The sequence below is a fragment of the Rhinoraja longicauda genome, chromosome 2 (genome assembly GCF_053455715.1).
Source record: "Rhinoraja longicauda isolate Sanriku21f chromosome 2, sRhiLon1.1, whole genome shotgun sequence".
In the NCBI taxonomy this organism is placed as follows: Eukaryota; Metazoa; Chordata; class Chondrichthyes; order Rajiformes; family Arhynchobatidae; genus Rhinoraja; species Rhinoraja longicauda.
The window spans coordinates 23,513,948-23,530,311 of record NC_135954.1 but is presented as its reverse complement, the minus strand read 5'-3'; the positions used below and the strand labels follow the sequence as shown (position 1 = coordinate 23,530,311).

General features: G+C 42.0%; 1 protein-coding gene across 1 annotated transcript in view; it reads left to right on the top strand.

The window, feature by feature from the left end:
- Positions 1-16,152, top strand: part of gmds (GDP-mannose 4,6-dehydratase) — a 554,149-nt gene extending 537,997 nt beyond the window's left edge. Inside the window, exons 10-11 of the mRNA XM_078427475.1 lie at positions 15,263-15,331; positions 15,673-16,152. Of these exons, the coding sequence (XP_078283601.1) occupies positions 15,263-15,331; positions 15,673-15,735 (132 nt within the window). The 3' untranslated portion in view covers positions 15,736-16,152. The remainder of the gene's footprint in view (positions 1-15,262; positions 15,332-15,672) is intronic.
- The last annotated feature ends 212 nt before the right edge of the window (positions 16,153-16,364 follow it).

Sequence of the window (16,364 nt, the reverse complement as noted above, 5' to 3'; positions counted from 1 at the left end):
TTGCTTTTATAGGTCAGGGGCTTTGAGTATAAGAGTCAGCTTTAGAGGACTTTACTCTACAAATTGAGAGGGAGAAGGGAAAATCGGAAGTGTCAGTATTACAGTATAGCAAAGGGGATTACAGAGGCATGAGGCAGGAGCTGGCCAGATTTGACTGGAAGGAGGCCCTAGCAGGGAAGACGGTGGAACAGCAATGGCAGGTATTCCTGGGAATAATGCAGAAGTTGCAGGATCAATTTATCCCAAAGAGGAGGAAAGATTCTAAGGGGAGTAAGAGGCACCCATGGCTGACAAGGGAAGTCAAGGACAGCATAAAAATAGAAGAGAAGAAGTATAACATAGCAAAGAAGAGTGGGAAGCCAGAGGATTGGGACTCTTAAAGAGCAACAGAAGATAACTAAAAAGCCAATATGGAGGGAAGATTCTAAGGGGAGTAAGAGGCACCCGTGGCTGACAAGGGAAGTCAAGGACAGCATAAAAATAAAAGAGGCAGTGACTAGTGGGGTACCGCAAGGCTCGGTGCTGGGACCGCAGCTATTACAATATACATTAATGACTTGGATGAAGGGATTAAAAGTAACATTAGCAAATTTGCAGATGACACAAAGCTGGGTGGCGGTGTGAACTGTGAGGAAGATGCTATGAGGTTGCAGGGTAACTTGGACAGGCTGTGTGAGTGGGCGGATGCATGGCAGATGCAGTTTAATGTGGATAAGTGTGAGGTTATCCACTTTGGTGGTAAGAAGAGGAAGGCAGATTATTATCTGAATGGTGTCAAGTTAGGAAAAGGGGACGTACAACGAGATCTGGGTGTCCTAGTGCATCAGTCACTGAAAGGAAGCATGCAGGTACAGCAGGCAGTGAAGAAAGCCAATGGAATGTTGGCCTTCATAACAAGAGGAGTTGAGTATAGGAGCAAAGTGGTCCTTCTACAGTTGTAGAGGGCCCTAGTGAGACCGCACCTGGAGTACTGTGTGCAGTTTTGGTCTCCAAATTTGAAGAAGGATATTCTTGCTATTGAGGACGTGCAGCGTAGGTTTACTAGGTTAATTTCCGGAATGGCGGGACTGTCGTATGTTGAAAGACTGGAGGGACTAGGCTTGTATACACTGGAATTTAGAAGGTTGAGAGGGGATCTTGATGAAACGTATAAGATTATTAAGGGGTTGGACACGTTAGAGGCAGGAAACATGTTCCCAATGTTGGGGGAGTCCAGAACCAGGGGCCACAGTTTAAGAATAAGGGGTAGGCCATTTTGAACAGAGATGAGGAAAAACTTTTTCAGTCAGAGAGTTGTAAATCTGTGGAATTCTCTGCCTCAGAAGGCAGTGGAGACCAGTTCTCTAAATGTTTTCAAGAGAGAACTAGATAGAGCTCTTAAGGATAGCGGAGTCAGGGGGTATGGGGAGAAGGCAGGAACGGGGTACTGATTGAGAATGATCAGCCATGATCACATTGAATGGTGGTGCTGGCTCGAAGGGCTGAATGGCCTACACCTGCACCTATTGTCTATTGGCATACACCTTTTTCCTCTGTAGATGTTTGAACTGCTGAATTCTTCCAGTAGTATGTTTTTTGCTTTGTAGTTTGTTTGCTTTTCTGTTACCCTGACGCGAAGTGTAAAACACTGATTCACTAGCATGAATTTTCCACTACTACTCCGGTCCAATTTATACACTCAATACTGGAAAATTGCTAGAAATGCCAGCCAGGCTAGCTTGAACTCTACCCGATTATAAAACAGTGGTGCAGCGGTTATGCTGCTGCTTCACAGTACCAGAGACCCGGGTTCAATCCTGATCTCAGGTGCTATCTGTGTGGAGTTTGTTCCACGTTCTCCCTGTGTCTGCGTGGATTTCCGCTAGAGGCTCTGGTTTCCTCAAACATCCCAAAGATGTGTGGGTTGGTAGGTTAATTGGCCTCTGTAAATTGGCCCTAGTGTGTAGTGGGATAACAAGTGTAAACGGGTGATGAATGTCCAACATGGACACAGTGGCCCGAAGGCCCGGTTACCATGCTGCGTCTGTAAACTGGGGCGGCACAGTGGCGCAGCGGTAGTGTTGCTGCCTTACAGCACTTGCAGTGCCAGAGACCCAGGTTCGATCCAGAATGTGGGTGCTGTCTGTACGGAGTTTGTAAGTTCTCCCCCTGACCTCGTAGTTTTTCTCCGAGGTCTTCAATATCCTCCCACGCTCCAAAGACGTGCAGGTATGTAGGTTAATTGGCTTGGTGTAAATGTAAATTGTCGGTGGGAAACTCCTGTTTCCACATTGTATCTCTAAAACTAAAGCTAAACTAAACTAAAATTCGCTCACAATGGTGAAATTGATACAGCACAATAGCAAGCTGTTCCATCTAAGTGCTATTTGTGGGTTGCATAGGTACAGTCAAACAAATAACAAAAATTATACACAGGCATATGCTGCACAATGTTGAATGTTACAACCATGTCTGGGCTCCTCTGTGCATTAGAATGTCAGTCTCACAGATGACTTAAAAGAATAAAATGTGGGCATCGTGTCATTTGAGGCAACTCCCTGTTGTCTATTATGATTGATTTTTTGCATTGAAACAGAATCAAATCATGTTGTGCACAGATTTATGGCAGCATGTGACCTAGCTTCTTGGCCTGACTGCATTGGGGTGGTGTGATCCAAAAACTGCCCTGCACTAAGGCAAGTCATGCAAGGTTACAAAGACCAATGATAAATAATCCTATTGTATGCGTCTTTGTACTGCTATTTCTCTCTGTCCAATATTGTTGCAAATAACATTATCTTGTTTAGAAGAATTTCCAGGTTATCAACATAGTTTTGTAAATACTTTATATTTCTGAACAAAATAATGCTATTTCTTATTTTTCTTTTGCATCTCACTGTTTTGTTCATTCTGTTGGAGTCAGCACATTATTTCACTTATTCTTAAATGCGCTTTTCAGTTCATAAGTTCATGTCATAGGAGCAGAATTAGACCATTCGGCCCATCAGGTCGACTCTGCCATTCAATCATGGCTGATCGATCTTTCCTTCTCAACACCATTCACTTGCCTTCTCTCCATAACCTTTGACATCCTTATTAATCAAGAATCTTTTGGCTACAGCCACAGAGCAAAGAAACCTGATAAACCACAATTCATGACAATCCATGACCCAATCCTACCAATAGCACTCATAGAAAAATTTTGCGGAGGCCGAGTTTTGTTATTTGTCTTGGTTAGAAAACACCAAAGTCACTTTGCATTGAGTGAATGACCCTTTCCAACTGTATGTGATATTGATATGAAAATCCCATAAGCCATTAGAAGGTACAATGAACATTGACTTAAGATGCAATTTGTTCATCGGAAACTATGATGCATGTAGAACATAGAACTGTAGCGCAGGAACAGGCCCTTCGGCCCACAATGTGTGTGCTGAACATGATGCAAAGGGCAACTCTTATCCCCCTGCACAGAATCCACATCCCAACATTCTCTGCATAATCCATGTGCCTATCCCAAATTCTCTTAAATGCCACTATCATAGGTCTCCCTGTAACCTCTGGCATTCCAGAAAAAACAATCAAAGTCAGTCCACCTCTTCCTGCAGCTAACAACCCCTAATCCAGGCATAATTCTGGTAAGCCTCCTCTGCACCTTTTCTAAAGCTCCACATCCTTCCTGGAATGAGGCAACCAGAATTGCACACAATACTCTAAATGGTGCCTAAGAAAAAACAATAGACAATAGATAATAGGTGCAGGAGTAGGCCATTCGGCTCTTCAAGCCAGCACCACCATTCAATGTGATCATGGCTAATCATTCTCAATCAGTACCCCGTTCCTGCCTTCTCCCCATACCCCCATCCTTAAGAGCTCTATCAAGCTCTCTCTTGAATGCATTCAGAGAATTGAACTCCACTGCCTTCTGAGGCAGAGAATTCCACAGATTTACAACTCTCTGACTGAAAAAGTTTTCCCCCATCTCCGTTCTAAATGGCCTACCCCTTACTCTTAAACTGTGGCCCCTGGTTCTGGACTCCCCCAACATTGGGAACATGATTCCTCTAACGTGTCCAACCCCTTAATAATCTTATATGTTTCGATAAGATCCCCTCTCACCCTTCTAAATTCCAGTGTATACAAGTCTAGCCGCTCCAGTCTTTCAACATAGGACAGTCCCGCCATTCCGGGAATTAACCTAGTAAACCTACGCTGCACGCCCTCAAGAGCAAGAATATCCTTCCTCAAATTTGGAGACCAAAACTGCACACAGTACTCCAGGTGCGGTCTCACTAGGTGCGGTCTCACCTGTACAACTGTAGAAGGACCTCTTTGCTCCTATACTCAACTCCTCTTGTTGTGAAGGCCAACATTCCATTGGCTTTCTTCGCTGCCTGCTGTACCTGCATGCTTCCTTTCAGTGACTGATGCACTAGGACACCCAGATCTCGTTGTACGTCCCCTTTTCCTAACTTGACACCATTCAGATAATAATCTGCCTTCTTATTCTTACCACCAAAGTGGATAACCTCACACTTATTCACATTAAACTGCATCTGCCATGCATCCGTCCACTCACACAACCTGTCCAAGTCACCCTGCAACCTCATAGCATCTTCCTCACAGTTCACACTACCACCCAGCTTTGTATCATCTGCAAATTGCTAATGGTACTTTTAATCCCTTCATCCAAGTCATTAATGTATATTGTAAATAGCTGCGGTTCCAGCACCGAGCCTTGCGGTATCCCACTAGTCACTGCCTGCCATTCTGAAAGGGACCCATTTATCCCTACTCTTTGCTTTCTGTCTGCCAACCAATTTTCTATCCATGTCAGTACCCTACCCCCAATACCATGTGCTCTAATTTTGCCCACTAATCTCCTATGTGGAACCTTGTCGAAGGCTTTCTGAAAGTCGAAGTGCACCACATCCACCGGCTCTCCCCAGTCAATTTTCCTAGTTACATCCTCAAAAAATTCCAGTAGATTAGTCAAGCATGATTTACCCTTTGTAAATCCATGCTGACTCGGAACGATCCTGTTACTGCTATCCAAATGTTCCGCAATTTTGTCTTTTATAATTGACTCCAGCATCTTCCCCACCACTGATGTCAGACTAACTGGTCTATAATTTCTTGTTTTCTCTCTCCCTCCTTTCTTAAAAAGTGGGATAACATTATCTACCCTCCAATCCACAGGAACTGATCCTGTATCTATAGAACATTGGAAAATTATTTCTAGAGCCACCTCCTTAAGTACCCTGGGATGCAGACCACCAGGCCCTGGGGATTTATCAGCCTTCAGTCCCATCAGTCTACCCAACACCATTTCCTGCCTAATGTGAATCTCCTTCAGTTCCTCCATCACTCTCGGATCTCTTGCCACTAGAACATCTGAGAGATTGTTTGTATCTTCCTTAATGAAGACAGATCCAAAGTACCGGTTCAACTCGTCTGCCATTTCCTTGTTCCCCGTAATACAATACAATACAATACAATACAATACAATACAATACAATACAATATAATATAATACAATATATCTTTATTGTCATTGTACCCAGGGGTACAACGAGATTGGGAATGCGCCTCCCATACGATGCAATAATTTAGGTAATTTAGACAGCAGCAACCCAACGAAACGAAACAGTTGTAACAGTTTTGGACAGGGTAAAGTGCAAGTTGATCTATGCGTTGTGGCCATCCGGCTCAGCAGGACCGGTTCATAGCAGCTATGGCCCTGGGGATAAAGCTGTTCCTGAGTCTGGAGGTGCGGGCATAGAAGGCCTTGTATCGTCTGCCCGATGGAAGGAGTTCGAACAGACTGTTGCAGGGGTGTGAAGAGTCTTTGTGGATGCTGGTGGCTTTTCTGAGGCATCGTGTGTTGTAGATGCCCTCCATAAATTCCCCTGCTTCTGTCTTCACGGGACCCACATTTGCCTTAACTATTTTTTTCCTCTTCACATACCTAAAGAAGCTTTTACTATCCTCCTTTATATTATTGGCCAGCTTACCTTCGCACCTCATCTTTTCTCCCCGTATTGCCTTTTTAGTTATCTTCTGTTGCTCTTTAAAAGAGCCCCAATCCTCTGGCTTCCCGCACTTCTTTGCTAAGTTATACTTATTCTCTTTTATTTTTATGCTGTCCTTGACTTCCCTTGTCAGCCACGGGTGCCTCTTACTCCCCTTAGAATCTTCCCTCCTCTTTGGGATGAATTGATCCTGCAACTTCTGCATTATGCCCAGGAATACCTGCCATTGCTGTTCCACCATCTTCCCTGCTAGGGTCTCCTTCCAGTCAAATCTGGCCAGCTTCTGCCTCATGCCTCTGTAATCCCCTTTGCTATACTGTAATAGTGACACTTCCGATTTTCCCTTCTCTCTCTCAATTTGTAGATTAAAACGTATCATATTATGATCACTGCCTCCTAATGGCTCTTTTACCTTGAGTTCCCTTATCAAATGTTTCAGGTTGAGACCCTACATCAATACTAAGAGTGAAGAGGGTCATTTGCCACATGTAACAGTGGGGTGAGGCATTGAGGCTAGAAGGTCAATTCAGTTGGGGGGAGGAATGTAAGACGATGGGCAGATAGAACTAGGTGGAGTGAGAAAGGTGGACAAAAGGAGGAGAAAAGTATGTGAATGAACGTATGTGTGTGTAGGCGTGGGTGTAGGAGGACAACAGTGGGAGTGAGTTACTTGAAATTGGAAAATTCAGTGTTCATACCATTGACTACCCAATGGTACTGTGCCAGAGACCCAGGTTTTATCTTGACTACGGGTGCTGTATGTAAGGAGCTTGTATGTTCTTCCTTTGACCGCATGGGTTTTCTCCGGGTGCTCCAGTTTCCTCCCACACTCCAAAGACGTACAGGTTTTGTAGGTTAATTGGCTTCAGTAAAATTGGGAAATTGTCCCTAGTGTGTAGGATGGTGTTAGTGAACGAGGTAATAGCTCGTTCGCGCGGACTCACTGGGCCAAAGGACCTGTTTTTGCATTGTATCTCTAATGTGTAAAATCTAAAGGGTGCAAATGAACCCTGCCTCACCTGGAAAGGCTCTTTAGATGCCTGGATGGTGGTGACGGAGGAGGTGAATCAAGTCTACTCTGCCATTCAATCACAGCTGATCTATCTTTCCCCCTCAGCCCCATTCTCCTACCTTCTCCCCAGAGCACCTGACACCCGTACTAATCAAGGATCCATCAATCTCTGCCTTAAAAATATCCATTGACTTGGTCTCCACAGCCTTCTGTGGCAATGATGGAGGACAGGAGAGGTGTCCCAGATGTTGGTGGTAAAGGACTGGACAAGGGAGGCAGGATTAGTTTAGTTTATTGTCGCATGTACTGAGGTACAGTAAAACGCTTTTGTTGCGTGCTATCCAGTCAGCAGAAAGACAATACGTGATTACAATCGAGCCATTTACAGTGGATAGATACATGATAAGGGAATAACGTTTAGTGCAAGGTAAAGCCAGCAAAGTCCAACAAAGGATAGTCCGAAGGTCACCAAAGAGGTAGATAGTAGTTCAGCACTGCTCTCTGGTTGTGGTAAGATGATTCAGTTGCCTGATAACAGCTGGGAAGAAACTGTCCCTGGATCTGGAGGTGTGCATTTTCACACTTCTACACCATTTGCCTGATCAGAGAGGAGAGAAGAGGGAGTGGCCAGGGTGCGATTGTGATGTGCTGCTGGCCTTGCCGAGGCAGCGTGAGGTATAAATGGTGTCAATGGAAGGAAGGTTGGTTTGTGTGATGGTCTGGGCTGCATCTACAATTCGCTGCAATTTCTTGCAGTCTTAGATGGAGCTGTTCCCAAACCAAGCTGTTATACATCCTAATAAAATGTTATCTATGATGCATCTATAGAAGTTGTAGGGACATGCCGAACGTCCTCAGCCTTCTAAGGAAATAGAGACGTCGGTATGCTTTCTTGGTTGTTGCTTCCACATGGGTGGCCCAGGAGAAGTTGTTGGTGATATTGACTCCTAGGAATTTAAAGATTTCATCCATCTCTACTTCGGCACCGTCAATGCAAACTGGGGTGTGCGTACCGTTTGGCCTCCTGAAGTCAATCACTATCTCCTTTGTCTTGCTGACATTGAGAGAAAGGTTGTTGTCTCGACACCAGAACATGGGGTTCTCGATCCCCTTCCTATACTTTGTCTCATTATTTGATATCCGGCCCACAATGGTAGTGTCATCTGCAAATTTGAAAATGACATTAGATTTGTACATGGCTGCACAGTCATGGGTGTACAAGGAGTAAGAAGGGGGCTAGGAACGCATCCTTGCGCATATATTCCGTCTTTTGGAAAAGTCTCATTTTAAAATTTCAGTAGATATTTGCCAGTGCACTCTGATAAATCATTTTCAGTTTCATGCTTCATTGCCGTGACTCCCTGTTGGAGTTATAGTTCCATGCGGACCAGTCACCTTCTGGTGCCTTTCCCAGCTGTCTTTTATTCATGCATGAATATCATCAGGGTATTCATCCACAAGGATCAGCACAGCAGAGTTAATCCTGCCCTTACTTGCTGTTTCCATTTGCTCAAGGCCACAGGGTCAATAGTCAGCAATCAGTAATTGCCACATCCCTAATATCTGGAGCACTACATTTAATTAAAAGCAGCCTTATAACCACTGCAGCTGTGATCCACATAGTTTGAGTACAAAACTTAGGACCTCCCTGGTCTGTATATTTCATGCTCGTGTGAATTTACTGAGCCAATTTTGTAATGCTAAAAATGACTGTTACTCTATTTGCTCCGTCTAAATTTATAAGATTACAGGTTTTGCGAATTGCGGGAGGGGTATGGACTTAGTTATAATAGTTCCCCACTTCCCTTTTATCCCCCCCCCCACCTCTTTCCCCTTCCCCTTCCACCATGTCCCTCCCTCCAGCTTCACATTTCACTCCTCTTCTTTCCTTATCTGACACACTTTTGTCTTTATTTCACCTCAAGCCTTTGATGCTATCTCTACCCATCTGTCAATCACACCCCGACATCTGTATCAAACTATCATTTGCAAGGATGGACACAAAAAGCTGGAGTAACTCAGCGGATCACATTTACTTGGTACAGAACCTACCATCGGTCGGTAGGCACAAAAAGCTGGAGTAACTATTATTTTAAATCTGAAGAAGGGTATTGTCCTGAAACATCACTTATTCCTTTTCTCCACAGATGCTGTCTGACCCGCTGAGTCACTCCAGCTTTTTTTGTCTATCTTCGGTTTAAGCCAGCATCTGAGGTTCCTTCCGACATTAAATATTTCAGCCTCAAAAGAGACAATGAGCTAAAAGTTACCAACAGTTGACTTAGAACAATTAATGAATATGATGGGCTGTGGTGACCGAAACTAAACGTTGATGACTTTGGGCTGAATATTGCCAGTGCTGTTAATTCTATCCAATTTTGTGACATTCATTACTGGACTCGCATGCTAAACTTTGTTTTGTCCTGATGAATATAAGCAGCTTTTTCAGTAATAAATTCCCTTACTAGCCCAGTTAATACAAAACTTTGGAAAGTCTTTCTAAGCCAACAGGTCAAGTTCAGTTCCAAATAAATGTGAAATATCAGCATGCATGACAGCGCATCATTTGTGCAAATATTACTGCTCTGACCACTCCCGTACTGAATGAGTATTCTCCCATGTACATTAGCTGTGGAACACATTTCAGTCATTGAAAGCATTGAATAAAGAAATCTTCATATATTCAGCTAACATGATTTACAAATCTCGACAACACAAAGTGTTTTATAACAATATATATCTTTCAAGTCTGGTAATTGTTGAATGTAATGCCACAAACAAAGGAAAGTAATAAAACCAACAATAAGCATTCTCCATAATGGAATTACTTTTCTGGTTAAATTAGTTTAGCACTCTTGCTGTGTCAGGTTAGTTACCTCCTTCTCACCAGTTTCCCTCGCTATGTTATAATGTGCTATTATATGAAGTAAAGGATTCACCCTGCTAGTAAATGGAGACACAAGTAACTGCAGAAGCTGGAATCTTAAACAAAACAAAGTGCTGGAGAAACTCAATGGGTCAGGCAGTTTCTATGGAGAGAATGGACAGGCGAGATTGGGGTCAGAAATCTACTTCAGACTGACTGTAGTTGAATTGGTAACACTATATCTACTGTGCATTTTATGTTGTGTTGCTGAACGTAAGGGTCCTCTAGACTTTAACATTTCCACCCTGGATAAATTCTAACTCCTACCCTATTAATGCCTCTCATCATTTTATAAACTTTGATCAGGTGTCCCCCTCAATCTTTGAAACTCCAGAGAAAACAATCCATGTTTGTCCAACCTCTTCTCTTAGATAATACCCTTTAATCCAGGAAGCATCTTGGCAAATTTCTTATGCACCCTCTCCAAAGCCTCCACATCCTTCCTGCATTGGATTGACCAGAACTGCACGTTTTGCTCCAAATGCGGCTTAACCAAAAGCCTATAAAGCAGCATCATGACTTCCTGATTCTTATACTCAATGCCCCCATCAATGAAAACAAGCATACCATACACTTTCTTAACCACTCTAGCTACTTGTGTTAATAGGTTCAGGTAGCTTTGAACTTGGACCCCAAGCCCCTCTGTACATTAATACCGTCTGAAGAAGGATTTTGATCCAAAACTTCACCCATTCCATTCTCTCCAGAGATGCTGCCTGTCCCGCTGAGTTACTCCAGCTTTTTGTGTCTATCTTCAGTTTAAACTAGTATCTGCAGTTCCTTCCCACACAATACTGTTAAAGATTTTGCCATTAACTGGATGCTTTTCTGACACTTTTGTCATTCAACCTCTTCAGATCTCCATTACAGACTTTCCCTTTGTTCCCTTCTCCCCTCCCACCTCTCCCCACAATTTAAAACATATTTCATTTTTAAATTCCCCCTGTTCTGATGAAAGGTCATTGACCTGAAACATTAACTAATTTCTTTCTCCACAGACGGTACCTAAGCATTTACTGTTTTTATTTTGCATTTTGCTGCTGAAAAATCAAAATCTAACCTGTGCCCGCACTCATGACAATATATAAGCAAAGTTTCCAACAAAGTGCAGCTCCATTATGGGGTCTTATATTGAGAAAACATACCCAGCATATGTTTTATGCGTGTGAAAAGAACACAACTACTGTTAGGGGCTGAGCCAAAGTTAAAACTGTAGAGCTATTTATCAAATTGTCTCACTTGTGAACGGTGGGAGTTTTGTTTGGTTCATTAACAAGAGTTTAAGCATACCTCCATTCCACTCCTCTATCTGAACTGCTCTCCGTGTCCTTAAGTGATTGGATTACATATGTCTACCCAATTTTGACAGTAAGTAATTCTATCCACCCTGCAGCAAGTGGTAGAAGCTTCCATCAAACGTCTACATTCTTAGATTTACGTATAGTCTTTTGTTTAACAAATAGTTCCCAAATATTGATTAATAATTCAAAGCCACTGTTAAAAATAAATTTCAAAGTGCCTTTGCATGATTTTCATTTTGTCTTTCTCAGTTTTGTGCTGATCTTATTGAGGCAAAGCATGTAAATTATAAGAGGTTGATCATGAGCCCTTTAAAACATCGTTGCTACACAACGGGGACTGAGAATGAATACAATTTTTTACCAGAGAACTTGACCATACAACACAGCAAACTGTGCTCACCTTGATTGTATTGCGATAGGCACTGCGGCGATTGACACTTGGCAACTGTTTTAAGTATTCTTGCCTGGGTACTCTGTCCTTGAGTGTTGCATCTCAGACCATCGGAGAAAGAAAATATAATACTAAAGGTAGCCTGCAGCTAAATAGAATTCTTCAAAATGGTTGGACAAAAGAATTATCATGATAAATGATTGTGTTGTCATACTTTCAGGTTTATGTCGTAGGTGAAAAGACTAACATGCGCAGATACGCAACCCCAGAATTAAAAAATCATGGTAATACATTCTGCACAAACTAATTGGTTCACGACAAAAAAATCTAATTATCCTTCACAGGAGCAGAAAATCAGTGCAAAATACTTCAGCTGCTAATTATTTTAACGTAGTAGAATAATATTTTGAAAGATATTAGCCGTAATGTAATAGCTGAGGCATTAGCCTGCATTAAACAGCTCACGCAGCTGAAATCATCATCGGAATAGCTGCACGACATTCGCTGTAATGCTGAATTAGTTAAAAGGCATTTTTACCATTTCATGAATATGCTTTTTAAAGCATAATTTTCAGCAACAGATAGCATTGCTGTGTGAGGTCTTCATTGATATTGCTCAGGTTTAATTAATTAAATGGGGATGAGAGGAATAATGGACATTCATTCTGTCAGTTGGCTTGGTTTCACCATTGTTAATGGCTAATTTGTGCCTAAAAATTTTATCTACATGCTTCTGCTCTATGTTCCTTGGTACCATTACTTAACAAAAATATATTGATTTCATTCCCCCCAAAAAGCAAATTTTCCTGCATGAACATCCTTTTTGCAAAGCAAGTTCCAGATTTTCCCTGCTATTTGAAAATGTGCTTTCCAGTTTCATTGTTTGGAGGAATGCTGCAATTTTAAGACTGTAGGCTTGTGCTGCTGTACTGCGGCAGAGGCAGGTTTTACTGCATTTGCAAGTTTTGTTTGGATAAATTAATATTTGCGGGCAAAAAAAAAGTCACACTACAAAAATACAAAAGAATTAAACCTAGTAAATATCCTGTCAAGTGGTTTGAATACCCCCCCGTTTCCTTTCATCTTTATTAGATCACTCCTCATAACCTTGTAAACTCAAAGGAAAACAAACCAAATATATGCGGAGTGTTTTCATAACTTAACCCGTTAAATGTATCTCGATCTGTATGGCTCCTCCAAAGCCAATCTATCCATCCTGCAAAACTCCAGATGTGGTTTATCAATACTTCCAACAACTGAAGTATCACTACATTTCCAATGTATTTCAGAATCCTTGTCTTCAGGGTCAATATATTTCATTGCCAGTTTTGTACTGCTGCATTGGCTTCAGTGGTTCAATGTGCTTTATTTGTCACATGTGCAACTGCACAGTGAAAATATTTTTGCATATTTACACGTGCAGGCACCACCATGTTTTGGCGCCATTTCCAAAGTCCAAAGTCTGGTGGGCTCGGTCTACTGGAGCAGATGCCAGCTTTGTGACTTTGTGCATATAGTAAAGTTCTGAAGTCACCTTTCTGTAAACGAATGGCTGATGTCAGACCCAGACGCCAAGAAAGTCCGACCTAACAATCATATTATGCACCTTGGATTTCAGCCTGAGGTCGAAGTTACTATTAGCTTATGGTGCCAATAAATAAATAATGTTGATCGTGAATTCTATCCATTCTCCTATGAGCAGTCGTCATTTAAACAGCCAGTCTTGACCCCAACCAGAGATGGCCTGGGAAATGATATTGCTAAAGAAGCCCATGCAAAAAAACAACTGCATGTTAAAACTACAGAGATGCTGAGTATTCATGCCACTTCATAGGAGATTTACAGGATTAATTATGGTTATTTTTGTAGCGTCACATTATCTGCAAATACTATATATATATATAAATATATATATATATGTACTAGATATATATTATTTGCAGATATTTATATATATCCATATATATGTAATGAATATACAGTATTGTAAACATGTGTTAAATTACTGGTCAGCAAAATGAAAGTTGTAATTGGAGATACATTCCTTGCACTTGCTCTTTTTTAATGAAACATTATACAGTCCTTCATAGCGAGAGAGAGAGAGAGAGAGAGAGAGAGAGAGAGAGAGAGAGAGAGAGAGAGAGAGAGAGAGAGAGAGAATAATAACCATATAACCATATAACAACTACAGCACGGAAACAGGCCCGTTCGGCCCTACCAGTCCACGCCGACCACTCTCTCTGACCTAGTCTCATCTACCTGCTCTCAGTCTCATCTACCCTCTAATCCCCTCTTATCCATATACCTATCCAATTTACTCTTAAATAATAAAATCGAGCCTGCCTCCACCACTTCCACCGGAAGCCCATTCCATACAGCCACCACCCTCTGAGTAAAGAAGTTACCCCTCATGTTACCCCTAAACTTTTGTCCCTCAATTCTGAAGCTATGTCCCCTTGTTGGAATCTTCCCCACTCTCAAAGGGAAAAGCCTACCCACGTCAACTCTGTCCGTCCCTCTTAAAATTTTTAAAACCTCTATCAAGTCCCCCCTCAACCTTCTACGCTCCAAAGAATAAAGACCCAACCTGTTCAACCTCTCTCTGTAGCTTGTGCTGAAACCCAGAATGAGAGAGAGAGAGAGAGAGAGAGAGAGAGAGAGAGAGAGAGAGAGTGACCAAATGATGCAAATCAGCTGAAAATGTTGAGTCCTTTTAACTTCTTACATTGCTTTTTTCCAGTTGGGATGAATTATTTGTTGAAACATCAAATACAGTTTTTCAGAAAAGAAAAGAAAAAACTGATTTTAATTAACCGCTTCCAGTATTCTGGAAGGGAGCTGTTTGTTGGTAAAAATATAAACGGGTCCGTCGGGGATACTTTTTCCACGGAAGTTCAAGGTTATCGCTGACTGAAAATGAGTGCAGAATAAACGTAGGCTTTGGAAGTCTGAGAATGAAACGGATGGGAGCGTTGCTTGGGTCCGTATTTCTACTGCCGATTGAATTGCCTTTGGTTTCAAATGGTCTGCAAGATGAAAGTTGCAAATGGAGACACATTCCTCCCTCTTGCTGGTTTTTTTTTAATGAAATATTACGCAGTCACTATTCCATCACAATCGTTTGAGCAACCAAAATAGTCCCTGAAAATAAAATTAAAAGGAAAATGTAAAATTCTGATTTTTTTTTTTAAACCCTCCTTAGGGTAGATACAAAAAGCTGGAGTAACTCAGCGGGACAGGCAGCATCTCTGGAGAGAAGGAATGGGTGACGTTTCGGGTCGAGACCTATCTTGACATAGTAGGGAGAGAAAACGGATCTAATTTAGGAACAGCTATTTAACACCTGAACGAAATGCGTGTAAAGTCAAGTGTTCAGCACCGTCCCCGCAAGTCAGGGCGCCGGCGGGAATTCGTTCAGGGTGGTACCTGTCAGTAAATCGACCCTTGGTTTACCCCTGACCTTAAACCTGCAACATCCCAGGGAGACTGAGCTGCCGCGGGGCTCGATTACCACAGCGCTTTGTGCGGATTCTAGAGAAACAGGCAGCAATAAACCATTAAAAGACAACACCATAAAACCCATTAGACAGTAACGTTCACTCGGGGTTCTTCTCTTTAAAGGAATTCCTGCAAGGAGATAGCACCAAAGCCCTGCAGAAGCTGGGATGGAAACCGAAAGTTTCATTTGAGGTAAGTTTATTTTTGTTTTGGATTTACAGGTTTACATAAAACTAAAACAGGACAGTGTTTCTGTGAGTCCTCGTGAAACACGGTGTGTCAGCATCTTCTGTTATAGAGCACTAACAATTGACTTCATTCCGTCGTCGTTCGTCGTCGTCGCCCCCCCCCCCCCCCCCCCCCGTGCGTTAGAGAAGGGTAAACATTCTCGATTTCACATTTGATAGCATTACACTTTTAAAAAAATGTTTGCATATTTTTAACGTGCACCCCTCCCGATGAAAAATACTGCGTTTTCTGCATCCTCTCCTCCTTGGTCTGACCCCCACGCTCTTGGTGTTGTCTGTGTGCAGGAACTGGTGAAGGAGATGGTGGATGCTGATATCGTTCTGATGAAGACCAATCCGAACGCATGAGGACGGATTCTATTCCACGGAGCAAAGCCGCAACGCTTCCCCGTGGAACTTCAGATGAAATGAAACAATTGGAAACCAATGATCTACGTTTCAAATGAGCAGGGGGGAAGGGAATCATATTTAAAACGTGATTGTTTCTTAAACGGCGGGTTAGATGGTATACTATGATTTTTTTTTTTAAAACATTGCAAATGAATCACAGAAATGACTGGTGAGAACTGTTGGAACGATGAAAAGTTGATTATTTTAATTTTGCCTTTAATATTGAAACTGGGTGATGTAGTAAATGAGATTCTGGAGTAACTGTAGTAAATGAGATTCTGGTGTAACCATGATTTTTTAACTTTCTGCATTAAAAAAAGATGTTGTTTTAAATCGACCAATTCCTGAAAATGACTCATTCCTCATTAAAATATGACTGAGCTGATTTATAACAGTTTCGTATTTTCCATTGTGTAGGTGTTATATAAGTTCTAAACCGTACGAATTATTTCATTCCTGTGCGATTGGTATCGATATTTTGGTTTAAACAAAATAGCTGTGTGTTTTTAATGGTTCACAAAAATCGAAGCAGGGACCCCTTAACAGGCCCAGAATAGCTGCCTGGTTTTAAAAAGTAGATTTCACAC